At 32.6% G+C, this 26,819-nt stretch overlaps 1 protein-coding gene across 2 annotated transcripts; it reads right to left on the reverse strand.

Annotated features, from left to right (window-relative positions):
• Positions 1-3,865: 3,865 nt before the first annotated feature.
• On the reverse strand, positions 3,866-26,310 carry LOC127705247 (low-density lipoprotein receptor-related protein 5-like). 2 transcript variants are annotated; one of them, XR_007983758.1, is made up of 7 exons: positions 26,245-26,310; positions 22,526-22,694; positions 17,219-17,434; positions 13,662-13,771; positions 10,268-10,528; positions 7,028-7,190; positions 3,866-4,230 (listed from the first exon to the last, which is right to left on the reverse strand). XR_007983758.1 is itself a non-coding variant. In XM_052209591.1 (6 exons), the coding sequence occupies exons 1-6, from the start codon at positions 26,303-26,305 to the stop codon at positions 7,177-7,179; spliced, it is 831 nt and encodes a 276-aa protein (XP_052065551.1). In that variant the 5' UTR covers positions 26,306-26,310; the 3' UTR covers positions 4,852-7,176. The 2 variants fall into 2 exon arrangements, 1 of the variants encoding a protein (XP_052065551.1); XM_052209591.1 differs by lacking the exon at positions 3,866-4,230 and having other exon boundaries at positions 4,852-7,190.
• Between the last annotated feature and the right edge of the window lie 509 nt (positions 26,311-26,819).

Raw genomic sequence — 26,819 nt, forward strand, 5'->3', positions numbered from 1 at the left:
GGATAAGCAGATCCTGCTTCACATGTGGCACTCGTCGTGTTGCTCATGTAAGTACAAACCCAGTGATAAGTCTAATTCGGTAGGTCACATGTGAGGAGTAGAGGACGGGATTGTAATTACGACAATTGGAACAAATTGTGTTGTCATCTGTGGAACAGATATTCCAAAATGGTGAATTTACTCGTTTAGTTAATTCCCCATTTTTCTGTTTGCATTACGTCCTTTAGGACTTGTGATGTCACTCCGGTTTTTTTATTATTTGTTTGTTTTCTACTGACGTATACCTTATGTCAGTTCTATTAATATACAAACGTAGAAATGTGTAGTTATGTTAATCCAATTTGTGAGAGATAAATATGAACCCTTTACAAGATAATATTGAAACGAAGAAAATTCGGTATTGATGCTTTTTTCATCAATTAAATCATACTAATATTATATTCTGTTTCTATACTATCTTAATACCTTCCTGAAATGTAATGTTAGATGTAAAATATGTAAAACGAAACGCGCGTCTGGCGTACAAGATTTTAATCCTGGTATCTATGATAATTTTTCTACATATACCGTGAGATCTAGGTGTACTCTGGTGTTATGTACGCAATATGTTAAAGGTAATGTTCCGTTCCGATTACGAAACAAGCGGGCAGGTTCAATTTTTAAAAGCTTGATTTGGCCTTCAAAAAATGTCTATTTGTACATTTAGCAGGAAATATTTTTTTTCAAATAAAAACTAATAATACCTTTTCATGTTTCATTTTAACTAGCAACAATCACAATACATTACGTGGCAGGTATTCAAGATATTTCATTACAATTTATCTTGAAAGGTTTACGTCAGTCATACATGTATCATAATTTATAAAACTAAATTGTTAAAGTAAATCTCTAAACATTATTGTTTATGTGTTCTTTCCTTCTTCCAAATAATTATGATGGTTTACTACCAACCCCCCCCCCCCTTTCCCCTTTTATCTTAATGGGTATACATGGTATAAGAATAAATTCAAATGTTGTATGGTTATATGAATAAACTTAGACTTGACATTGAGATGAAATATGAATAAATTTTAACGTATGCACAAATATGAAAACAGCCCAACGAATACTAGTAAAGAGAAGGACGGATGATTGATATTCATATTTGTATCACTTTGAACATAAGTTATAAAAGAGAGGCGAAAGATACCAAAGGGACATTCAAACTCATGAGTCGAAAAAAAAACTAACAACGACATGGCTAAAAAAGAAAAAGACAAACAGACAAACAATAGTACACAAAACACAACATAGAAAACTAAAGACTGAGCAACACGAACCCCACCAAAAACTGGTGGTGATCTCAGGTGCTCAGAACAGAACAGCAGTTATAATATATTGATAATGTAATTATAATATTTGTAGAAATAAATCTCCAATAATAAGTTATACCTGTAACACTATTTGATTCTTAAATATGCAATCAAAAATGAAATAAACTTCATCGTATAGTCTTCTCAAATTGTGACTAGGTGTGTCGAAAAGTTATATCAGTCATTCTTTCTTGAAACCTTAATTTGAGAACATTTCTGGTTAAAAGTGGTATTTTGTGTTCAGGTTACAAAAGCGCAATCATTTAGTTTCTATGTTATCTACAACTTTTTTTATTTCAAGATTGTACTTAGGATAAAATTTTGTGTGACTTCTGACTGAATGATACATGGTTGGAATTACTTTTAATCCAAAGGTTATCACTTTAAGTTTAAAAAATCCATAAAATGAAATTCACATTTTACAAAGTGCAGGAAATATTTTAATTTATGTATGAAGGAGCCCTAAAAAATGCCTTTTCCGTAAAGCGAAAGCAATAGACGTTCTTTTTCAACTGCCTTGTAGGTCAACATTTCCCGCATGACCATATATATATTTGGTCTCTTATACAATGCTGACATTTTCTAGTAACAGGAACAGCCACCCATTTTTTTCTGAGTATGTGCATCCTTCAAGAAATAAAATATGGAATACCATTGGTTCCCTATGGAAAATGAATTACGAATAATTGCGCTCTTGTAACTATAAGATACTTTTTTTGCTATTCACGTAAGCATTGTTTTTTCTTAGTCGCCAACTTGGAAGTCAATATGCACTAACTTTTTGAATGCATTTAGTAATATAATGTTATAATGTAGTAATGTTACGCCCTAATTTTCCTTTCCGGCCTTATTCACCAACATGTCACTAGTAGGAGTTCGTACCTTAACATTTCATACTTTTACAAATTATACATTTTTCGTGGAAAACCTACCTTATTATTTGTAAGTCTAAATATTCAGTAGCACCCATGTATAATATATTCATGTTTTTAATATAGTATCAAATATTTCATGTAGATTTCTTTGTAAATAGAAATGTAAAAAAAAAACGACGAAAAGTGGTCGACAATCAACAGTTCATAAAACACTAGATACAAAAATAAAGACTGAGAAGCAATAACTCAACCATAAACAAGGTGTGTAATCTTTTGATAAAGATAAATGGAAGATAAATTCTGAAAAACAACACACGTATAAATTACTTTCCGACATAACCCGAAACGGTGATTGTATCGCGTTAAATACATACGATTTCTTTCATGACTTTGCATGATGTGACACCAACGTCACACAATAGGTAATAGAATGCGAACTTGAAACTTGATCTATGAATTTGTTTAATAAAATTGTACTAAAAAACTATACGATTCAATATTTAATAGGTAGCTTTTATGTTGTAAATGTAAATTTTTAGATTTAACTAGTAAAAGTTAATTTTCTCACTAATATCTTCACTAAATTTTCCCAGTTCTATCATACTTAGTATTATTTAAGGTTCGTATACTTTGTCATCCATAATTGTTTGTTTACGAATTCAAAAAATGTATACTGAATATAAATCAACATGCAGACATCTTATACGTTCAGGTATATCACATCAAATCTTTTATGGTAATATTTTATACAAAGCACAAAAATGTCGGCACTCACCTCAATAGCTGAACAAACCTTTAAACAGACTTATTCAGAATGGATATAGTTACGATACAGTTGTCAGGTCATTAAACATGGCATATTTTGGTATTAATATTGATTCACTCATTGAGTCTTTGCATCAGAAATAAACACATTTTTTCTAAAACCATATTTGTCATGATACGGGTTATGTTCTTCTCATATATTTTATGATGGTATGATACTAAACCCCTAACGGAAGGGATTGTGCCTGATTTTCATATGATGAAGACATAATCTTTCAATCAGTTTAATTGAGGTCTGGAGCAGGCATATCAGTAACTGCTAGTAGTCTTTTGTTAATTTATGTATCATTGTCATTTTGCTTAGTTTCTTTTGTTACCTATTCGGACATCGGACTCGGACTTCTTTTAAACTGAGTTTTACTGTGCGTGTTGTTTTGTGTTTGTTTACTAGTATTCTACATTGGCTAGAGGTATAGGGTAAAAGTTGAGATCTCACGAAACATAATTTACCCCGCCGCATTTTTGCGCCTGTCCCAAGTCAGGAGTCTCTGGCCTTTGTTAGTCTTGTATGTTTTTAAAATTTAGTTCATTTATATGTTTTGGAGTTTAGTGTGACGTCCATTTTTTTCGCTGTGTTGAAGACCCATTGGTGGCCTTCGGTTGTTTTCTGCTCTTTGGTCGGGTTGTTTTCTCTTTGACACATTCCCCATTTCCATTCTCATTTTGATGAATTTTATATTGGCAGTTAACATTTATGCATTGGTAATATTTAATGTTTATATAAACAAAAAGCCGTGTTGATTGTTTCTAAATCGAAATTTACATTGTTTTTTGAAAATCGTCACAGATGATTTTCTACTCACATGAGTGATATATAACACAAACCCCACAAAAAACCGGAGGGATCTCAGGTGCTTCAGAAGGGAAGCAGATTCTGCTCCACATAAAGTGATAAAAATTTGCATTTAAAAAGATTATTGTTATAGTATTGTTGGTTGATAGTCAATAAAAATGTCATAGTTGATGTTTAAGATAGTATCCTTTCGGTTAAAACATTCTTAGGAAAACTCATCAATTATACGCGGCTTATAGTTTATTACACCAGACGGTCCTTATTGGTTTAGTTTTGAATTTTTTTGTTATTATACTCTATGTATCACATTCAGTTGTTGAAACGATTATCTTTGTTTTTCTTCACCCTGGAACAAAGCATAATCCTTTAACTCCAATGCAAAATACTGTGAAAAAAAAAATGATGCATTGAATGAGTAACTATAACTTTCGATCATAAGCATATGAATGTATAAATTATTCATTCCGAAGACATGTATGATCACTTGTTTATTTCGTTTACAGCTGATGATTGTTAAGCCAAACAATATCTCTTAGTTCTTATTTTTAATGACATGTATATTAATAATTATTCATACTGAAGCATGATAACTAGGCGAAGATTATTTTAAAATTTAAAAACATACCGTATTGTAGAACTTTTAAAAGCTCCTCACGTATGAATTCAAGACACATTTAGCTTTTTAAAAATATGGTATAAGTGTTCTTGATGAAAGTTAATTCAGAAGAGCGCTTTCGGCTGCAACACATTTATAAAATGTTATTTCTATTTTGAAGCTTTTATCATTCAGGAGCTTCTGCGATAGTCCTTTTTGTTTGTTTTGGGTTTGTATTTTTTAGGCTTTAATTTACCGCGTAGTATTTTGAATGTTGTTAATTGTCGTCTTTTTATTTGTGAATGTTTTTGTTTCATTATATACGCAAAATTCAGGTTCACTACACGAATTGCAATACTATCACACTGACACTAATTGGACATATTAGATCTATGTCAGAGAAAGATATGCTAAAGTAAAAACAATTTAATGAATAACTGATAATTTAATAAATGGTTAAAATAGAACTAACGGAGTGATGATATCAGTCATGGTGTCATGATGATTCAGAAAGTTGTTAAACAATATAAACTATATATATCCTTGATAGAACTTTATTGTGCTACAACGCGGGAATTGTTAAACTTACGGCACAAGTATAACACTGTTTGTAGCTTTGCGATTTTCAATTTGTCCTGTCTACTTGATCTGTGTTGGTCTTTACCTGAACATAGCTCATATAGATTTTGCCATTTCCAATCCTCTACTTTTTTTTGGTAAACTTCTATATAGCCCCTCGTGTATATTTAATGGATCAGCTATTTCTTTTCTTTCACCATGGGAATCTAATATACTATACATTGCAAACCACAGTGCGGGTTTTTAATTCAATGTTTTTAATAAGAACTAAGGTAAATTTTAGTAGAAAGAACTTAAATGCCCACATGTGCAGGTGGAAATAACACCAACGTCTTAATATAAGCTACAATTAAGGATACATAAACAAATTTCCAGGGATTACTAGATTATTGACCACAACAATGTTAGTAGTATTAAATAAACTAAACTTAGATACCAGGCTTAAAATTATGTACGCCAGACAAGCGTTTCGTCTACAATGGACGTAACAAAGACGTTCAATTTGAAAAACTAGAGGCTCTAAAGAGCCTGTGTCGATCACCTTGGTCTATGTGCATATTAAACAAAGGACACAGATGGATTCATGACAAAATTGTGTTTTGGTGATGGTGATGTGTTTGTAGATCTTACTCTACTGAACATTCTTGCTCCTTACTATTATCTCTATCTATAATGAACTTGGCCCGGTAGTTACAGTGGAAAATACTTTGTAAAAATTTACAAAAATTTACAAAATTTATGAAAATTGTAAAAAATTGACTATAAAGGGCAATAACTCCTTAAGGGGTCAATTGACAATTTTGGTCATGTTGCCTTATTTGTAGATCTAACTTTGCTGTACATTATTGCTGTTAACAGTTTATCTCTATCTATAACAATATTCAAGATAATAACCAAAAGCTGCAAAATTTTCTTAAAATTACCAATTCAGGGGCAGCAACCCAACAACGGGTTGCCTGATTGGTCTGAAAATTTCAGGGCAGATAGATCTTGACCTAATGAACAATTTTATCCTCATCAGATTTGCTCTAAATGCTTTGGTTTCAGAGATATGAGCCAAAAACTGCATTTTACCCTATGTACTATTTTTTAGCCATGTCGGCCATCTTGGTTCGCGGGCGGGGTCATCGGACACATTTTTTAAACTAGATACCCTAATGATGATTGTGGACAAGTTTGGGTTAATTTGTCTTAGCAGTTTCAGAGGAGAAGATTTTTGTAAAAGATTACAAAAATTTACGAAAAATGGTTAAAAATTGACTATAAAGGGCAATAACTCCTTAAGGGGTCAAATGACCATTTTGGTCAAGTTGACTTATTTGTAGATCTTACTTTGCTGAACATTATTGCTGTTTACAGTTTATCTCTATCTATAACAATGTTCAAGATAATAACCAAAAACGGCAAAATTTCCTTAAAATTACCAATTCAGGGGCAGCAACCCAACAACGGGTTGTCCGATTCATCTGAAAATTTCAGGGCAGATAGATCTTGACCTGATAAACAATTTTATCCCATGTCAGATTTGCTCTTAATGCTTTGGTTTCAGAGATATAAGCCAAAATCTACATTTTACCCCTATGTTCTATTTTTAGCCATGGCGGCCATCTTGGTTGGTTGGCCGGGTCACCGGACACATTTTTTAAACTAGTTACCCCAATGATGATTGTGGCCAAGTTTGGTCAAATTTGGCCCAGTAGTTTCAGAGGAGAAGATTTTTGTAAAAGTTTACGGACGACGGACGACGGACGACGGACGACGGACGCAGGACGACGGACGACGGACGCCAAGTGATGAGAAAAGCTCACTTGACCTTTCAGGTCAGGTGAGCTAAAAAAGGCCAGAATATACTTTCTATTATGTCTGATTTTCATGACTTGATATTGGAAATAATGCATTTGAGGACTTCACATTACGCTCCGGACTCCGGAAATATCGAGCGGTATCCTACATATTCATGCTTTATTTGCCTTTATCAGGTTAATTATAACAGTTTGTATCCTTTTACATTTTAAGGTTGTCTTGAATTCCTGGTTTCCTAACTATATAATGAGATCCTGATTGTATTTGTACCATTAGCGCCTTTGATTTTGTCCTCCAGTTTAGTCTGTAATTGGAGGCAGTTCTGCTTTATTGGCATTTCTTCTGTTCAAGAATTCATAAAAAATAAGCTGAAAAAAAGGTAAATAAATAAGAGATGACAGTAGGTTACGTTCAAGTTTCAAATATAACACAAACGACCAACGAAAGTACCCAGGATAAAGCATCAACTAAAAATGAATCAATACAGAATGCGCTGACAAGTTAAAAAGTAAAATAGCAAAAATACCGAACTCCAAGGAAAATTCAAATCGGAGAGTCCCTTATCAAATGGCAAAATTAAAAGCTCAAACACATCAAACGAATGGCAAACAACTGTCTTATTCCTGACTTGGTACAGGCATTTCCTTATGTAGAAAATGGTGGATTAAACCTGGTTTTATAGCTTTTTGACCGTCTTCTTCTTCAAATACATCATCGATTTTATTCATTTAAAGTATTGCGTCAATTAAGTTTATACTGCCAACAGTTTTGTAAAAAGATCGTAAAATAATATATTGATTTCTTTTCAATGTCTACTAGAAAATTGAAAAGAATTCGAAGGAAATGTAACATGCTTTGGACTAGATAGCAACGTTGAATAAGGATTTCTTCAGTGGTTTCCCACAAGGTAAAAGTCTAACCAAATGAATGAAACCCAATCTCTATCAATCATTCATATGTTCGTCGAAGAAACTATATATACCAATTTTAAGTGTCTTCTGAACAACCCGTGGTTTCAGGTTATGCGCGCATATTAGAATCAAGGGACATGTGCTTAAATGCATAATAATCAAATATAGAAAATATTTTAAAAATAATACATGTTACTTACTTCTTACTCAAGAAATATAAAGAACAAAATGGTACAATAAAATGTACATATCATCAACATGAATTTATCTATCATCAATACGAATTAACATATCGTTACACTAATTTCACTAATTTATCTATCATAAATATGAATACACGTATAATAAAAAAAAATTTACACATCATTAACATGAATTTACATCTCATTAACATGAATTTACATATCATAAACATGTGACCAAACATCTACTATGATTACAACCTAATAAGTTAACTTTATTAATGTATATATGTTTGTTAATTATGAATTTCAATCAATAAAAACCAACCATTATCTAGAATTATATATTTATTTTTTTCGCTTTTTATAAATTTTAATAGAAATAACATATACATGAAGTTTGAACAAGTATAATTATAGTTTTATATCTTACATGTCAAACAAAGCAATTGGCGTTAAAAAACGAACGAAAGCTATATGTATATGAATTTTGAATATATACTAACAAGCTAGACTGTATATGCTTGGAATAATCATATAAGCATTAATAAAAATAGAACAAAAATATTGCTACAATTATGCTCATTATTTGATTATGAAGATTAAATAATAAGGGACATTTTCAGGTATTAAATGTCATTAAGGATATGTTTTCGGCATTAAATAGATGTATACTAGCTGTAATATACAATCCAATTTTTCAATCAATAAAATCGTTCTAAGCCATCAAGAAAAAGTTTTTGCATTAAAAATCAGAGAAATTTCATGCTTATATTTTAGGACTGTTGCAAAAAAATCATTTACCGATCACTGTGTATACATGTATGTAGTGGTAAAAGAAAATGAAAAAAGGCACATGATATAGCACATGATTACTTGGCAATGGTTGACACAATTTGAACAAAAATAGTTCAAACAAGCATCCAAATAACCGAATAAGGTAAAAATAGTAATAAATAAATTGAACAGAAAAACGCAACGCATTTTGATAAAGGAATATTCGAATCAATGAAAGATACAGATTTTGGCGTTTAAGACAAACAAAAAATACAATCTTTCATGCTGATCTTTTTTATACTAATGTATTATCAATAATGCATTTTCATGTGCACATCCATTTCTTATCTTGACCTTTATATAGTGGTAGAGTCTTAGTTATATGTACTATGTTTGCCTCAGATCTGTTGTATAAAGTCACGGAAGTATTGTGGAATACAAATTATCAAATAGTCCAAATAGCTTATTAACCATAGAACACTATATATGCTTGGAACAATATTTTAAATCAGTTTTTCTCTTTTCTGTTGTTGTACAACTGAAAACTATCAAATATATTAGGAGATGTGCTGTACTTGCTAATGAGACAACAACTGTCGGTTAAGAATAAAGGGCAAACATGTGAACAATCAATGGTCAACATGCGGCCTTGAAGAGTAGGAAAATCCTATACCGTATAGTAAGGTATAAAATGTATCGAGATAACCAAATGTCAAGCAAAAGAGCAAACCAATGTATTCATTTGTATTATTAATATTACAAAAAAACAAAAAATAACCAATTATGGGATATGATTCCAACGATCACTAATAGATTGCAGGACCTTAGACCGGCAAATAAAGAATGTCGTAAGGTAATAAATGATTTTAAGAGTGCATCCCTTATAACCTTGAAAAGTTGATAAACAAAGCAGCGTAGGAACAAATAGCTCAATCAGTACGACAGGACACCACTCATTGAATGCTGCATTAAGCATGTCAAATAACAAAAAAACAAGTCACAAAGTACCGCAAAAAGGTACTATAAGTTGCCAAAAATTCATTCGAAGCCTGATTTTAGCTAATGGGCAAACAATGTGCTTCAAAACTAAAATGTCAATCAGAACACCGTTTGCAACTTAAGTGTTAAGTCGGATTTGACAGTTGTCAGTATCAGGATCTGCTTACCCTTCCGGAGCACCTGTGATCACCCCCAGTTTTTGGTGTGGTTCGTGTTGCTCAGTCTTTAGTTTTCTATGTTGCGTTTTGCGTACCATTTTTTCTGTTGTTTTTTTTTTTCTTTTTTAGCCATGGCGTTATTTTCGACTTATGAGTTTGAATGTCCCTTTGGTATCCTTCGCCTCTCTTCTAAAACAAAAATTTGCATCTATGAAAGAATTAAGTTAAGGTTGTAGGTCATGTTTGTCAATGGAAATCCTTTGGTTTGACAGTTTACCCGTTACTAGTGTACATTAGTTACGTTCCTTGAAATCTTAAGTCACTACAGACACGGACAACGACACGGACGCAAACGCATTGGAAAATACACAAGTTGTAATAGGGTATTCACCGTGCAAAACATTAACACTTGTATTACCTGTTTGGTGATGTACATAAATACTAAATATGCTGTATGTGTCTGTATACAATTCAGTCGATGTAGTTCCTTGTGTTGTATTCGACATTAACAGTTTTTGGTTACTGGAATAAAATATGGAACTACCATAGACATCAATAGGCTGGTAATACTTTGCGTTCCCCGTTTGAAAAAGTGTTTTAACATCACAGCCTCTAACACTTGCTGATTTCAAATCACCCTGGTAAAAAGTTGTCCAGTACAACTTGTCTTCATTTATATCTAAAACATTTGTAATATCATCAAACAATCTTACTTCATTTTGGTGTTGACTCTTACAAAAGTAGTATTTCTTTCTGAACCTTCTTGGTGAATTGTTCCTTTATTCATATGAGGTAAATTAAATGTTACACATTTGCAAAAAGAATAATGAAAATAAGCTAGCATTTTTCTTTAACTTCACCTTCCGCTATATAGATGATGTCCTCTCTGGAAATAATAAATTTTGATAACTTTGTTGAACGCATCTATTCCATCGAACTTGAAATAAAGGATACCACAGCTATACAATCTAAGACTCTCTCATCTTGCAATAGTATTAAAACATTTGACTTTTCTACACTTTACACAAGTATTCCCCATTCCAAACTAAAAGACAAATTGAAAGAGTTGGTATTACTTTGTTTCATTAAAAAGAAAGGCGAACATAGATACAAGTATCTTGTCTTGGGGAGGGATAAATCCTACTTTGTAAAGAATCACTCTGATTCAAACAAAAAATTCTCTGAAACTGACATTATCAAGATGCTTGATTTCTTGATTGACAACAAATTTGTTACGTTTGGAGGACGTGTTTTTCAACAGACTGTCGGAATTCCAATGGGAACCAATTGTGCCCCTCTTCTTGCCGACTTGTTTCTTTATTATTATGAGGCTGACTTCAAACAGGAACTTCTTAGGAAGAAAGATAAGAAGTTAGCAATAGCCTTTAACTTTACGTTCCGCTATATAGATGATGTTCTCTCACTAAATAATACAAAATTTGGTGACTGTGTTGAACGAATCTATCCCATCGAACTAGAGATAAAGGATACTACAGATACAGTTAAGTCTGCCTCATATCTTGACTTACATCTAGAAATTGACAATGAGGGTCGGTTGAAAACAAAATTTTACGACAAAAGAGATGATTTCAGCTTCCCAATTGTGAATTTTCCATTTCTATATAGCAACATTCCAGCAGCGCCTGCATACGGAGTATATATCTCCCAATTGATACGATATTCCCGGTCTTGTATTTCCTATCATGATTTCCTTGATAGAGGATTGCTGCTCACAAGGAAGCTATTAAACCAAGAGTTCCAAATGGTGAAGTTGAAATCATCCCTTCGTAAATTTTACAGACGCCATCACGAGTTGGTTGACAGTTATGGAATAACTGTTTCACAGATGATATCGGATATGTTCCTTATTTCGTAACTACAATACCCTTCCCTTTTCACGAATGTGATCTACCGAACTAGTCTTTTTTCCGGATTTGTAATAACATAAGTAACACGACGGGTGCCACATGTGGAGCAGGATCTGCTTACCCTTCCGGAGCACCTGAGATCACCCTAAGTTTTTGGTGGGGTTCGTGTTGCTTAGTCTTTAGTTTTCTATGTTGTGTCATCTGTACTATTATTTGTCTGTTTGTCTTTTTATTTTTGGCCATGGCGTTGTCAGTTTGTTTTCGATCTGTGAGTTTGACTGTCCCTCTGGTATCTTTCGTCCCTCTTCTATAGTTAAGTCTGCCTCATATCTCAAATTAAAATCTAGAAATTGACAAAACAGATGACAGATGATGTTTATATATCAACATTTCAGCAGCGCCTGATTAGGGAGTAGTTTGTACGATATTCCAGAGTTTGCATCCCTATCATGGTTTCCTTGATAGAGGATTGCTGCTTACCAGGAAGCTTTAGCACCACTCTATCATGATTTCCTTGACAGAGAATTACTGCTTACAAGAAAGCTTTAACACATTCCTATCATGGTTTCCTTGACAGAGGGTTGCTGCTTACAAGAAAGCTTTAACACATTCCTATCATGGTTTCCTTGACAGAGGGTTGCTGCTTACAAGGAAGCTTTAACACCATCCTATCATGATTTCCTTGATAGAGGGTTGCTGCTTACAAGGAAGCTTTAACACCACCATATCATGGTTTCCTTGACAGAGGGTGGCTGCTTACAAGGAAGCTTTAACACCATACTATCATGATTTCCTTGATAGAGGGTTGCTGCTTACAAGCTTACAGGTTCGTCTTACCCTTCCGGAGCACCTAAATTATCCAAGGTCTTTGGTGGGGTTTGTGTTGCAGTGTTTAGTGTTCTGCTGTTTGTCTAATGGTCGTGTTTTGCTTTTTGCCATGGCATTGCGAATGAGTTTGAATATCCCTTCGGTATATTTCACTCTCATTTTAGCTTAATAATGTCCTTTCACAGAAAAAGAAATTTATTTCCCACTGCAAACTAAATATAGGAGACCAAACAAATATTACAATGAAGTTTCTTATACATACCGTAGCATATTCCCCAGACAATAATTTTAGGTCAAACGAAAACAAATTTAGGCCAATTTTTTTCTCGTTTTGAAATTTGTAATTTCATAAAGCAACACTACTGACGAACATACATACGGTGCCCATACATTCCATACTGTCATACAAGTGGAGGATTAGCTAGCTATAAAACCACCATTTTCTTTGGAATTTGCTTGTACCAAGTCAGTTTTTATGGACTTCCCATTTTTGAAATTGTCCTGGAGTTAGGTATTTTTGTTATACTTTTTTCAAGATGGCACGACAGTGCAGGACTTGTGTTTTAAAGATTTCCTGATAAGACACGTGTTAATTCGCATTACTAACGCCATTATTACTTGGTTCCTAGTGTACGCGCTTTATTTTTTTGAATTGTATTTTCTGGCATACCCCTGAAAAGTAACAGCTTTCTGTTTTCCATTTCAACCTATCACATTAAATCAAAATTGAAGAATTTATATATGTACTAAATAGTATGGTCATAACTTAATTCGTTGCGATCGTGTGTATTTATTATCATGCAAGTCAGGATTTAAAAAACAAAAATAATATCTGCTTGAAATATACGTGATAATTTGTAAATCAGCACATAAAAATGTATGCAAAAGCTTCATGTGTGATCTTATTATGAACGCTTTAATACATTACTGCAGAACTATGGAAGATAAGTGTTATTTCCTAACATAAAAAGGTCAGTAAAATGTGTACAGAAGATAGTCTATGTATAATAAAATAATCATTTTGACGTTTTTAGACAACTGTCAAGTACTTCTGGAAATTTTTGAATTTTGAATATACAATAATGTACCGAGACTTTATTCATAATGATAACAAACCTAAATCCATGTAGTCAACTCGTGTGTTTAAGTCTACGATTCCATGACTTTCACTGTAATTAAATCTTGCTTTTATAATTCTTTTAAATCGTTCAACGACATACATCCACCTACAAAAAAGTGAATGAAAATATTTGTCTATTAGTTTGATGGATCGAATGGTTAGAACTTTTGAAATTGTCACACACACACGCATATCCTTATAGATATTAAATATCCAAGCTCTTTCTTGTCGATAACAAAAGTTGTTTTATACGAACAGTAAAATCTTAAAATATTTAGAATCAACAAAATATGTTTAATAAAAAGTAAAATCACAAACATACTGAACTCCGAGGAAAATTCAAAAAGGATAGTCCCTAATCAAATGGCAAAATCAAAAGCTCAAACACATCAAACGAGGGATAACAACTGTCATATTCCACGTCCAACGAAATAAAACAATTATAATGTGAAACAAAACTTATTAATCTAAATATCAAAGTTGATCATTGTCCAGTTAAGATGAAATTGTTACTGCAATTGCACAAAGCAAAAAACAAATTGATTGTTACGATATATAAAAAAATAAAAGTAATTTCGTAATTAATTTATCCTGTTTACTTGATTCCAAAACAATTTTGCCGTGGAAAGGTAGATTTTTTAACAATATGAAACGAATTATTAAGAATAACTGTTTTCTCTCTTTTTGCTGAAAACTGTGTTCTTTAAAAATTGATAGCAATGATAGAATATCATAACCCTAACCCATCCATCGAATTTCTTGGCTGTTCACCTATAGAAAAGGAAAATTATTTGGAAAGGGAATAAATCACGACCTTCCACGATCATAGCGCATGATCATACTGTACAAATATACTGGACGTTAAGCAACCAACATTCAATCAATACTGTACAAATAATACGAAAAACGAACATATAGTCATAGTACGTTTTCTAGTACAGTGTGAATCAACAAGATTATATATTTTTTTAATCCTACACACAAATGTGATAAAATTTGGATTGTTCTAAAAGTATCCAATGCATTTCACATAATGCACCATATTTGTAGCAAAAAACTAATAAAACTTTAGATTATTTGTTTCGAAAATTAAACTCTGTGGTAACGACGTTTTTTTGTACACTGTATAGTTAAGTCTAATCAAATGAGGATAGTTTTGTTATTTTTGCCTAAAACACTTTATTCCTGTGAATGATTGAAAATTGTACAGTAATAACCTGAATTGGCAATTATACACGATTTTTATCAAACAAAGGAAATGTTTTGACAAACTGTGTAATGCTTTTTAATCATGGAAAAATGACCTGACACATGTCATTATGTTGATATAAAAATATAAAGATGTGGTATGATTGCCAATGAGGCTTCTGTCTACAAAAGACCATATGACTAGAATTTAAAAACTAAACGTCACCATACGGCCTTCAACAATGACCCATTAAGCTTGTTTCATACTTCATACCAGATTGTTTCGTTTTTAAAAGAGCGACCTATCGTTCAGAAAGAAAATAACTCCATATATATCTATTATAGGTGTTGAAAACCATCAGTCGCGTTGATGGTGTACAGTTTCACCACTGTCTCATTTTAGGAGGGGGATGGGTGCTAACAAACATGATTAACTTAGTTACAGTCTTAATGTGACTATCCCAAGTCAGCAGAATAAAACCAAGTGATTTTCGATGGTTGCATATTTTGGGTCATTTTGTTTTTCTTTAATTGTTTTGTGATAAAATAGGTCGTTGTTGATCTCATTTAATCCTCCATTTTCTACATAAGAAAATGCCTATACCAAGTCAGGAATATGACAGTTGTTATCCATTCGTTTGATGTGTTTGAGCTTTTGATTTTGCCATTTCATTACGTACTTTCCGCTTTGAATTTTCCTGTGAGTTCGGTAGTTGTTATTTTACTTTTTATACAATTGTTTTACATTGTCTCGTCGGGAATGTGTTTTTTATAGCGGACTTACGGTGTGTGTTTTGAGTAAATCATTGTTAAAAGTCGGACAATGATTGATAGTTATTTACATTCACTTCAGTTGGGTTCTGGTAGATGTTTCATTTTGGAAATTGAACCACATCTTCTTATTGTTGTTATATTCAAACTTTTTATAAGGGGGTTAATGCATACATTTGTATATCTGTTTTAATTATAATCATTATCAATGAAAATTTAAGAACGAAACAAAGTTAGAATGAAGACTTTAGCAGTGATTCGCTGAAGACATCAGTAGTGATTGTCTTTGCCAATGACATGATTTATAATGTTGCATCTCAAGAATGGGGAAATAACAATAAATTTTCCGTTGATAATTTCAAAACTAAGATTACAACAACTTGTTGATACTAGATGAATTAGACAATTCTCAAGATGACTTTTGGTCAAAAAGATCTTCATGTATTCATGTATACATGCAATTTTGGCTTTCAAACGATATTGTTTGAGCATTTCTGTTGGTCAATGCAGGAAAGCGCTTCAGACGCATGACCTTTTATAAAGTCTTATTTTCATTTGCAGCTTAGTAGAAAATATTGTAGATGATGGACTGTTAGTTCCCGGCTGTATGATCAGCTCATAATCAGAAGTCACTGTTTCTGTACTGATATGATTTTTAACATAATGTTTTAATATTCCCCGTTGATGAATTATATATGCTTAAAAAACGAAACTTCCGATTACCTAAGGCACAGTTGGCCTTGGAGATATTTGACTATTCGTGGTATGCGACTTTTCACCATAGAACTGCTTACGTATGCATGTTTCCATCAAGTTCATATACCTTTTTTCTCAAATGTTTAGATGTGAGCGTTCCACATAAAGACGAGTGAAACCACTGATTGACTTATTCAGTGAAAAAAGTAAGCTTTTTAAATTAAGTACACGGACCGTAAAAAAAACAAATTCAAAATATACATATCAAATACAAAAAAGCAAAAAACAGATATGAAAAAACGAAGGAAAAAAGAATATATCAGACAATATTAACGTCGGACTCTGATTTGAAGCAATTACATTCCAATGGTTTATTTTGGAATAGATGGATGGTTAACCGAAAACATGTTATCACAATAACTTGCGAAATTGTTTGAATTATTTACCTTGAAGAAATAGTGATTCGTGTATCTTATAAATTTAGCCATTAACTGGTATCCATCATTACAATAAAATATGGTTTTTATAAATTAACGGTTTGTTTTACCTACAAACGTATTTGTGTGTTTGTGAAGTGTTGCTTTAATATTGTCTATTTTCGTCCGGAGAACTTTTTCAGGACACTCAAACTAAAACTTGAAAGTCAGGTATGTAAAAACACGTAGCAACATTAGAAACTACATGACCAAAAAAGATACTGCTACTTGTGGACTGTTAGTCTCCGGAAAATTATTTGCCTCAGTGAGTTGGTACCTTAGTTTCTGAATCATTTCTTAATTCATGAATATATATTTGTTGAAATGCATGTTATTGAAATTGTCAGTACCGAAACACTGATACTTAACTTATGATATCTTCGTGAACAAACAAGATTTTTGAAGATAAAAATGCAAAATACCTGTTTACTAAACTAAGTCGTATAGAAAAAGGGTATTTTAGATTGGACGCTATAATAACTGCATTTGATCCGTTAACATTACACCGCCTTAGTCTGTGAGTGTTATACTCAGTCCAGTAAACATGTCCATATTCGGAATCGATAGCTAAACCTGTTGGACCACTGCCTGTGTCGATAAATTTTTCCAATACTGGATTCTCAGTTGGATAAGGAAATCTATATGGAAAAAATATATAATAGTTTGAATTAGAATTAAATGTCTCAATACAAATTAAGGAGGTATGGTATTAATGGTATTGAGAACACTATCTACCAGAGACCAAGGAAATATGGTATGATTGGTATTGACAACAGTATCCGCCATGTGTGTTATGATTGGTATTGAGACCATTATCCACCTAGTATGGTATGATTGATATTGAAACCAGTATCCACCAGGTATGGTATGATTGGTATTAACACCAGTATCCACCAGAGCCAAAGATCAATAAGGAGGTATGGTATGATTGGTATTGAGACCAGTATCCACGAGAGATCATCAAAAGTAAAATCACAAAAAAACTGAACTCCGAGGAAAATTCAAAACGGAAAGTCCCTAATCAAATGGCAAAATCAAAAGCTCAAACACATCAAACGAATAGACAACAACTGTCATATTCCTGATATGGTACAGGCATTTTCTTTTGTAGAAAATGGTGGAATAAACCTGGTTTTATAGCGCTAAACCTCTCACTTGTACGACAGTCGCATCAAATTCCATGATATTGACAACGATGCATGAACAAAACAAACAGACATAATGGGTTAAAAAGTCAAAATTAGGGGTACAGCAGTCAACATTGTGTTATAATCTTAATCACAATAAAAACAAACAAATATTTAACAAAGAAGCACAAAAAAGCACATATCAAATTTAACAACCTCATTCATTGCTTTCTTATTTATGTATTTTATTTATGTATGTTAAATCCACCCATAAAGGATTGAAACATTTTAAGTACTTGGACCGAATGTTTAGATTAACATTAACTCTGACGTAGAATCGCGCGTTTGACGTCAGAATGTAAACGTCACACAGGTATAGATATAAAATAATTTTGTCGTTCAAAGTATGAAAAGAATATAGTCTATAGTTCTTTTAGGTACAATGTATATCCTCTGCAGGTTTACTTTGTTTACCTCTTGTCCATATGCTTATTGTGTAGTTCTTCTAAAAAAGAGCCACGTCATTATGTATCAAAGAAACACAAAATGGCATATAGACAAAGCATACAACTAGCAAATATGAGAGACAAGAATACAAAAATTATAATAGAACAATAACACAATGGCGGGATGTTTAAGTACAGAGCCACGTCATATGTATCAATGAAACACAAAAAGTCACACGGACAAAGCACATAAGCAAACATGAAAGATAATTCAAACAACACAATGAAGGGATGCATAAGTACAGAGCCACGTCAAATAGATATCACCAAAAACAGACCAAACAGGAAAAGTAATTTTAGTAAAGACAAATAAAAGAACACTATAACACGTTACTAAGATAATAAACAACGTCAGTACGCAGAATCTATACGTCAAGACCATCGTGTATTATATATTTGTGAAGTTGATACGGAATATTTATCATAAAGGTCTTGGAACCTTCCGATAACTTTTTTAGAAAACGTTTTACAAAGTCTGAGTAGGAGCTGCAAGCTCTTGAATACCGAATAAGTTGGGAAGAGGGACGAAAGATACCAGAGGGACTGTCAAACTAATAGATCGTAAACAAACTGACAACGCCATGGCCAAAAATAAAAAGACAAACAGACAAATAATAGTACAGATGACACACCATAGAAAAATAAAGACTAAGCAACACGAACCCCACCAAAAACTGGGAGTGATCTCAGGTGCTCTGGAAGGGTAAGCAGATCCTGCTCCACATGTGGCACCCGTCGTATTACTTATGTTATTACAAATCCGGTAAATAGTCTAATTCGGTAGGTCACATTCGTGAAAAGGGAAGGGTATTGTAGTTACGACATAAGGAACATATCCGATATCATCTTTGAAACGGTTATTCCATAACGGTCAACCAACTCGTGATGGCGTTCGGAAAATTTACGAAGGGATAATTTCAACTTCACCATTTGGAACTCTTGGTTTAATAGCTTCCTTGTGAGCAGCAAACCTCTATCAAGGAAATCATGATAGGAAAAACAAGTCCGGGAATATCGTATCAATTGGGCGATATATACTCCGTATGCAGGCGCTGCTGGAATTTTGCTACATAGAACTGAAAAGTTCATAATTGGGAAGCTGAAATCATCTCTTTTGTCGTAAAGTTTTGTTTTCAACCGACCCTCATTGTCAATTTCTAGATGTAAGTCAAGATATGAGGCAGACTTAACTGTATCTGTAGAATCCTTTATCTCTAGTTCGATGGGATAGATTCGTTCAACATAGTCACTAAATTTTGTATTATTTAGTGAGAGAACATCATCTATATAGCGGAACGTAAAGTTAAAGGATATTGCTAACTTCTTATCTTTCTTCCTAAGAAGTTCCTGTATGAAGTCAGCCTCATAATAATAAAGAAACAAGTCGGCAAGAAGAGGGGCACAATTGGTTACCATTGGAATTCCGACAGTCTGTTGAAATACACGTCCTCCAAACGAAACAAATATGTTTCAATCATGAAATCAAGCATCTTGATAATGTCAGTTTCAGAAAATGTTTTGTTTGAAATAGAGTGATTTTTTACAAATTAGGATTTATCCCTCCCCAAGACAAGATACTTGTATCTATGTTCGCCATTCTTTTTAATGAAACAAAGTAATACCAACTCTTTCAATTTGTCTTTTAGTTTGAAATTGGGAATACTTGTGTAAAGTGTAGAAAAGTCAAATGTTTTAATACTATTACAAGATGAGATAGTCTTAGATTGTATGTACTCTAAAAGATCTTTAGAATTTTTTTAGTAATAGATGACGACGGATATTTTCCAATTTTCGTAACCACAATCACGTCCTGTTTTCCACGAATGTGACATACTTAATTAGACACTATCATCAGATTGATACTAACATCAGCAACACGACACGACGGGTGCCACATGTGGAGAAGGATATGCTTACCCTTCCGGAACACTTGGGATCATCCATGTTTTTGGCTGGGTTCTTGTTGTTCAGTCTTAAGTTTTCTATGTTGTGTTTTATACAGCTGTTTGTCTTTTTGTCTTTTTATCTTTTTCTTTTTTTGCAATGGCGTTGTCAGTTTATTTTCGACTTATGAGTTTGAATGTCCCTTTAATATCTTTCGCCTCTCTATTTAATACTGCACTTATACCACCTATCATGTTACACATTGTAAGTTCAGATTCTGCGACAACTAATAATCTGTAATATTGCAATCGAGGAAACGAGAATAGGATTGTGTTCTATTCCAATATCGTAACGAGTCTGAATTGCCAGAAAACTTCTACCCTGTTGGAAAATCCTGTTTTGATCTGTTTTCCACTAATGTGATTTCCGCAGGTAATTCTGTTTTTATAGTAACCTTATCTGAATAGTTTTTGTTCTCTGCGTGATTCAAGGAATATATCATCTTAAAAGTAAAATAAAAACTCCAAGGGAAATGCAAAACGGAAAGTCCTTTATAAAATGGCAAAATCAAAAGCTCAAACACATATAAGAATGGAAAAAACTGTCATATTTCTTACCTGGTACAGTCATTTCCTTATGTGGAAAATATTGGATTAAACCTTGTTTTATAAGCTTGCTAAACCTCTCACTTGTATGACAGTCGCATTGAATTCCGTTATATTGACAACAACGTGTGAGCAAAACAAACAGACAAATAGGTAAACACTTCACAAATTGGGTACAGCAGTCAACATCTTAATATAATCTTAAACTGTTTCAACAAAGAAACACACAATGTCATATAGACAAAGTACACAAGCAAAAATCAAAGACAAGAATTCAAAATTGACCATAGCACAATAACACAATGGCGAGAGATGTCAAATCATAATACATTATAGGAACATATGGGTTACTTTTATCCAAAGTTATTTAGCAAAGCAAAATTTCCGTTGTTTATTGAAAATGTTCGATCGGTATTCATGGTATTGAAGATATAAAAGAAGCAGAATATACCGAAGGATCATTGAAAAGTCATCAGGCGAAGAAAAACACAACACGGCAAAAAAACCGAATAAACAGTGCGTAAAACAATATACAAAAACCTCGCCAATAAACTGAGGATTTGGGATAGACACATGAATATGTGGCAGAATAAAAGTAGTTTTTTGAGATCTTAAGCCCCCTCATTTAATTTCGATCAGTTCAAAATATCCATATAAGAACATATAATACAAATCTGTACAGGAAAAACCACTTAATCTTAAGATAAAGTATATTAGATAACAACAAACATAAATAACTAGCAATGATGTCGTAATATAGAAGGCTCGTATTTACGAAAAGTAAGCTCAAGTACCTAATCTGTTAGATAACAAACATAAATAACCAGCAACGATGTCGTAATATAGAATACTCGTAATTACGAAAAGTAAGCTCAAGTACCTAATCTGTTAGATAACAAACATAAATAACCAGCAATGATGTCGTAATATAGAATACTCGTAATCACGAAAAGTAAGCTCAAGTACCTAATCTGTTAGATAACAAACATAAATAACCAGCAATGATGTCCTAATATAGAATACTCGTAATTACGAAAAGTAAGCTCAAGTACCTAATCTGTTAGATAAAAAACATAAATAACCAGCAATGATGTCGTAATATAGAATACTCGTAGTTACGAAAAGTAAGCTCAAGTACCTAATCTGTTAGATAACAACAAACATAAATAACTAGCAATGATGTCGGAATATAGAATACTCGTAATTACGAAAAGTAAGCTCAAGTATCTAATCTGTTAGATAACAACAAACATAAATAACCAGCAATGATGTCGTAATAAAGAATACTCGTAATTACGAAAAGTAAGTTCAAGTATCTAATCTGTTAGATAACAACAAACATAAATAACCAGCAATGATGGCGTAATATAGAATGCTCGTAATTACGATAAGCAAGCTCAAGTACATAGGAAATTTTGCCGTCATACTCTTTATAGATATTCGGAAATGAATTGAAAAATTTCGAATTCTTTAGTAAGATATTTAGCTACTGTTATTGCATAAACTTAACAATTCATTGTATTATAAAACTAAATGTATCAATTGTAACTGAATCTCAACATTTATCTTCTGTTAAGGCTTATGTCTATATCAAACAATATACATACCGCATTATGGAACGATGATGATATCTTGTAAAATACATATATTTGAATTTGTAATCGTAATCCATGCCATACATTTCTCCACGGGCATCGTTAACAAGTATCTTGACATTGCCTGTATCGACATCAATCTCCTTAATTTGGACTTTGGTTCCAATTAAAACTTTGGTACCTTTTAATAAATATTGCTAATTTTTATTCTAAACATAATATGCAAATTTTAATTTTAAAACTATTTTGCCTCACCTTAGCAGCAATATTCCAACTTCACCAGCGTTATGGTATATATATATCTTAACTCAAACGATATTCAAGAGCTCGCATCTGCTTCTCAGACTGTAAAACGTCATCGGTGTCTGAGGAAAACATTAATGATCTCGGGTTTTGTCAAAAAACGTCTCGTCCTGTTTCTCAAAAAGTTCATCGGAAAATACCAAAGCCTAAATAATACAAAATTGGTTCTGAGTTATAGATTCTAGGTGCTGATCTTGTGTAACTTTTTATTTTTATCTAGTTTCCGTGCTATTTGTCTTCATGCTATTAAGTCTCTTTTGGACGTATGGCTTTAGACATGACTAGGTATTTAAACATCCCACCATCGTTTGGTTTCTACTTTTTAACTTGGAACTTCCTAGTGACAAATCAGACATAAAGGTTTTTACACATGTAACAGTGTTGTTTTTATTTTGTTTACCCTTGCATTTATTTGAAGTAAATTAATTCTTATATAATCGAGAAAGTGTTTATACTATAAACGCTATGTACTATCAACGACAAAAACTATTTTGTGGACCTATTTGTTTACTTTAAACGATCGAAGCGCTTTCCTTGATAGACCTTCATTAGAAACGATCAAAGGTAAACAATTTAAGCCAGGAATGCGTCAATGCACTGCAACGTTAGAAGCTATTTGATTGAAACGGAAAGCCAAATTCAAATAACTGGCATGTTCACTTTAAATGAACTTCAATTACAAATGAAAGTTTGTAGCAAAAAACATTTAGTCTAGTAACGGTAACACCGATACATCATAACAACATTAACGGTACCAATAGATGAAAATAAATGTCTCATCAGTTGTAGCTGACTGATAAGACATATCTGTTTCTCTTTAGAAATGTTTAAGACATTACAGATCATTTATTAGAAAACTGTTTGTTAGATCTGCACTTACCGATAATCTTAATAAAATTTTGAAAATGTCCGTACTAAGTCAGAAATATGACTGTTACTATTCGATTTGTTGGTTGATCTAGTCGAGCGTGTGACTTTGTCCGGTGTTATGGGCTTTCTCCTTTTTTTAAATTACCTGGGTGTTTGGTATTTTTGTAAAATCTTTTTTGTTTTCTTTGGATACGTATACACGATGAAATACTCTGTGCAAAGAGAAGGTAACTATGATATTGGTTATAAAAAGTGAAATCACAAATATACCGAACTCCAAGGAAAAATTCAAAACGGAGAGTCCCTTATCAAATGAAAAAATTAAAAGCTCAAGCATATAAAGACGAATGGATAACAACTGTCATATTCCTGACTTGGTACAGGCATTTTCTTATGTAGATAATAGTGGATTAAACCTGACACAAAAATATACTGTATTGTAGGTTAAACAAAACCGACATAACTAAGATACTATTCAGTACACTACAACAGTTGACTACTTCATTGTACTTATCGGATTTATTGTGTTATCTCGCCAAAATAATACGCAGTAGGATTACTATGAATTGTTCCAAATACTAAGGATTTTCTTATCCCAGGCATAGATTACCTTTTCCGTATTTGGCACAACTTTTTGGAATTTTGGGTCCTCAATGCTTTCAATTTTGTACTTGTTTAAAACTATTTTGATCTGAGCGTCACTGATGAGTCTTATGTAGACGAAACGCGTGTCTGGCGTATAAAATTATAAGCCTGGTACCTTTGATAACTAATTATAAATGACCACCTTTCAAACATGATTATAAAAGTTAATCAAAAGTATAAACCAAATACAAAATTAATGCCACTAGTACCCTTATAACAGACACCTTGACAAAACAGGAGGGAAAGGAAAAATATCAAACATAACACAGAAACCTTGATTGAGCAAAATGAGCACATTACACTCCGGAGTTCACTCATGTCCTCTCAATACAAATCAGTACAAGTCTGAAATGGCCTGTTCTCAATTGTACTCATTTTACTCGATCAGTCTGAATTGGTCTGAAATTTACTTGATAATACTCCACTGTAGTCTGAACCATACTTAACAGTCTGAACTTGTACTCGACCAGTACGTAACCATTTATACGCGTCTGAACCATGCTCGCCATAGTCTGAACCATGCTCGACCTAGTCTGAACCATACTCGACCTAGTCTGCACCATACTCGACCTAGTTTTAACCATACTCGACCTAGTCTGAACCATACTCGACCTAGTCTGAACCATACTCGACCTAGTCTTAACCATACTCGACCTAGTCTTAACCAACCTAGACCTATTTTTTGTATCTATCTATTGTATTTCATCAATTTAAGAACTGTTTTTAACAACAGCTATTTCCCCTGGCTAGAAACTTGTACAACAATTTGAAATTAAAAATGTATTCAATATAGTATTGAAACCAAAATTTAACAATAAACATAATATAGCTTCAACACCATATTTATCAACACTTACATATATCTATATATCACCTTTAAAATAGAAATGACACAAGCTGATCAAATAATCTCAAAACTGAATTGTGACTCATATTTTCAATGTTATTCAAACTTTTTGAATGTTTCAGATATATTTCATGGTTACTGGACAATTTTCACCATTAACTTAAGCCTAGTATAGGTTTATGGTGTCAGTTGAGTTTAGTTTATAATGCAGTGAACATTTTTTTTTTTATCAAAATATGTTTAAAATAGTATATAAAGCAACTTAAAATCACAAAAATACTGAACTCCGGGGAAAATTCAAAAACGGAAAGTCGCTAATCAAATGGAAAAATCAAAAGCTCAAACACATCAAACGAATGGATAAGAACTGTCATATTCCTGACTTGGTACAGGCATTTTCTTATGTAGAAAACGGTGGATTAAACCTGGTTTTATAGCGCTAAATCTCTCACTTGTATGACAGTTGCATAAAATTACATTATATTGACAACGATGTGGGAACAAAACAAGCAGACATAATAGGTAAAAATGTCAAAAATAGGGTACAGCAGTCAACATTGTGTTATCATCCTAATCCCTATAAAAACAAAAAACATATATTAACAAACATTTACAATGGCACAATAATGCAATGACGGGATGTATAAGTAGAGAGCCACGTCATATGTAAGAAAGAAACAAAAAAAAAGAGCATATAGACAAAGCCTATTAGCAAACATTAAAGACAAGCATACAGAAATTTTTATAGAACAATAACACAATGACGGGATGAATAAGTACAAAACCACGTCATAAGTAACAAAGAAACACAAAATGGCATATATACAAAGCATATTGGCAAAACTTATCATAGAACAATAACATGTATAAGTACAGAGCCACATCAAAGGGATACTAAGAGTATTGGAGTTCCCACAATAAATCAACCCTTACCTGGGATTTACAGATATCACCTTTAAATTTTATCTTACCTCAGTCAAACTATATTAGCATCAATTTGAAATGTTTAGAATTAGACTGATAAAAAAAGCATCTGTTTCTATGTAATTATATATTTTATACTTACATCGAATCATAGGCAGAAAATAAAACTCCAAGGGTATGACAAGCCAAATTTGTACATCCATCCTCATGTAAGATAACGAAATAAATGCGTTTGATAACGTTTGACAGGTAAAATCAACATACAGTTTTAATTTACATATCAAAATTTTCCGGTTTCAAATTTAGATACGACAATTTGAAAAAATCTGTAATCTTATACATATCTTGTAACAGGTAAGATTATCTTAAATTTTGATTGTCATCTTAATATTAACAAATAATAAATTAAAACATGACAAATTTAAAGTAGTTTGAAACCTTGCACTGAGCCGGAACGTCCAGGTCAATGAACTGTAAGCATCAATTTTACGCTGATACCTTACTCGCCTCAAGCTCTCTACAAATATTTGTAATTTTCCTATTTACAGTTTCCTCTGATTTTTTTTACAAGAAAACAATATAAATCAATTGAAGAAGTTAATTTCAAATTATCTTTTATTTTTTAAGAGAAATTTCAAGTCACAAATCATTTCAAAGAAAACTTAAGTTAGAGCAACATGAATTTCACGAAAACAGGGCAAACAATTTAAACTGTTA

This window comes from Mytilus californianus, unplaced genomic scaffold (genome assembly GCF_021869535.1).
Source record: "Mytilus californianus isolate M0D057914Y unplaced genomic scaffold, xbMytCali1.0.p SCAF_6, whole genome shotgun sequence".
Lineage (NCBI taxonomy): Eukaryota > Metazoa > Mollusca > Bivalvia > Mytilida > Mytilidae > Mytilus > Mytilus californianus.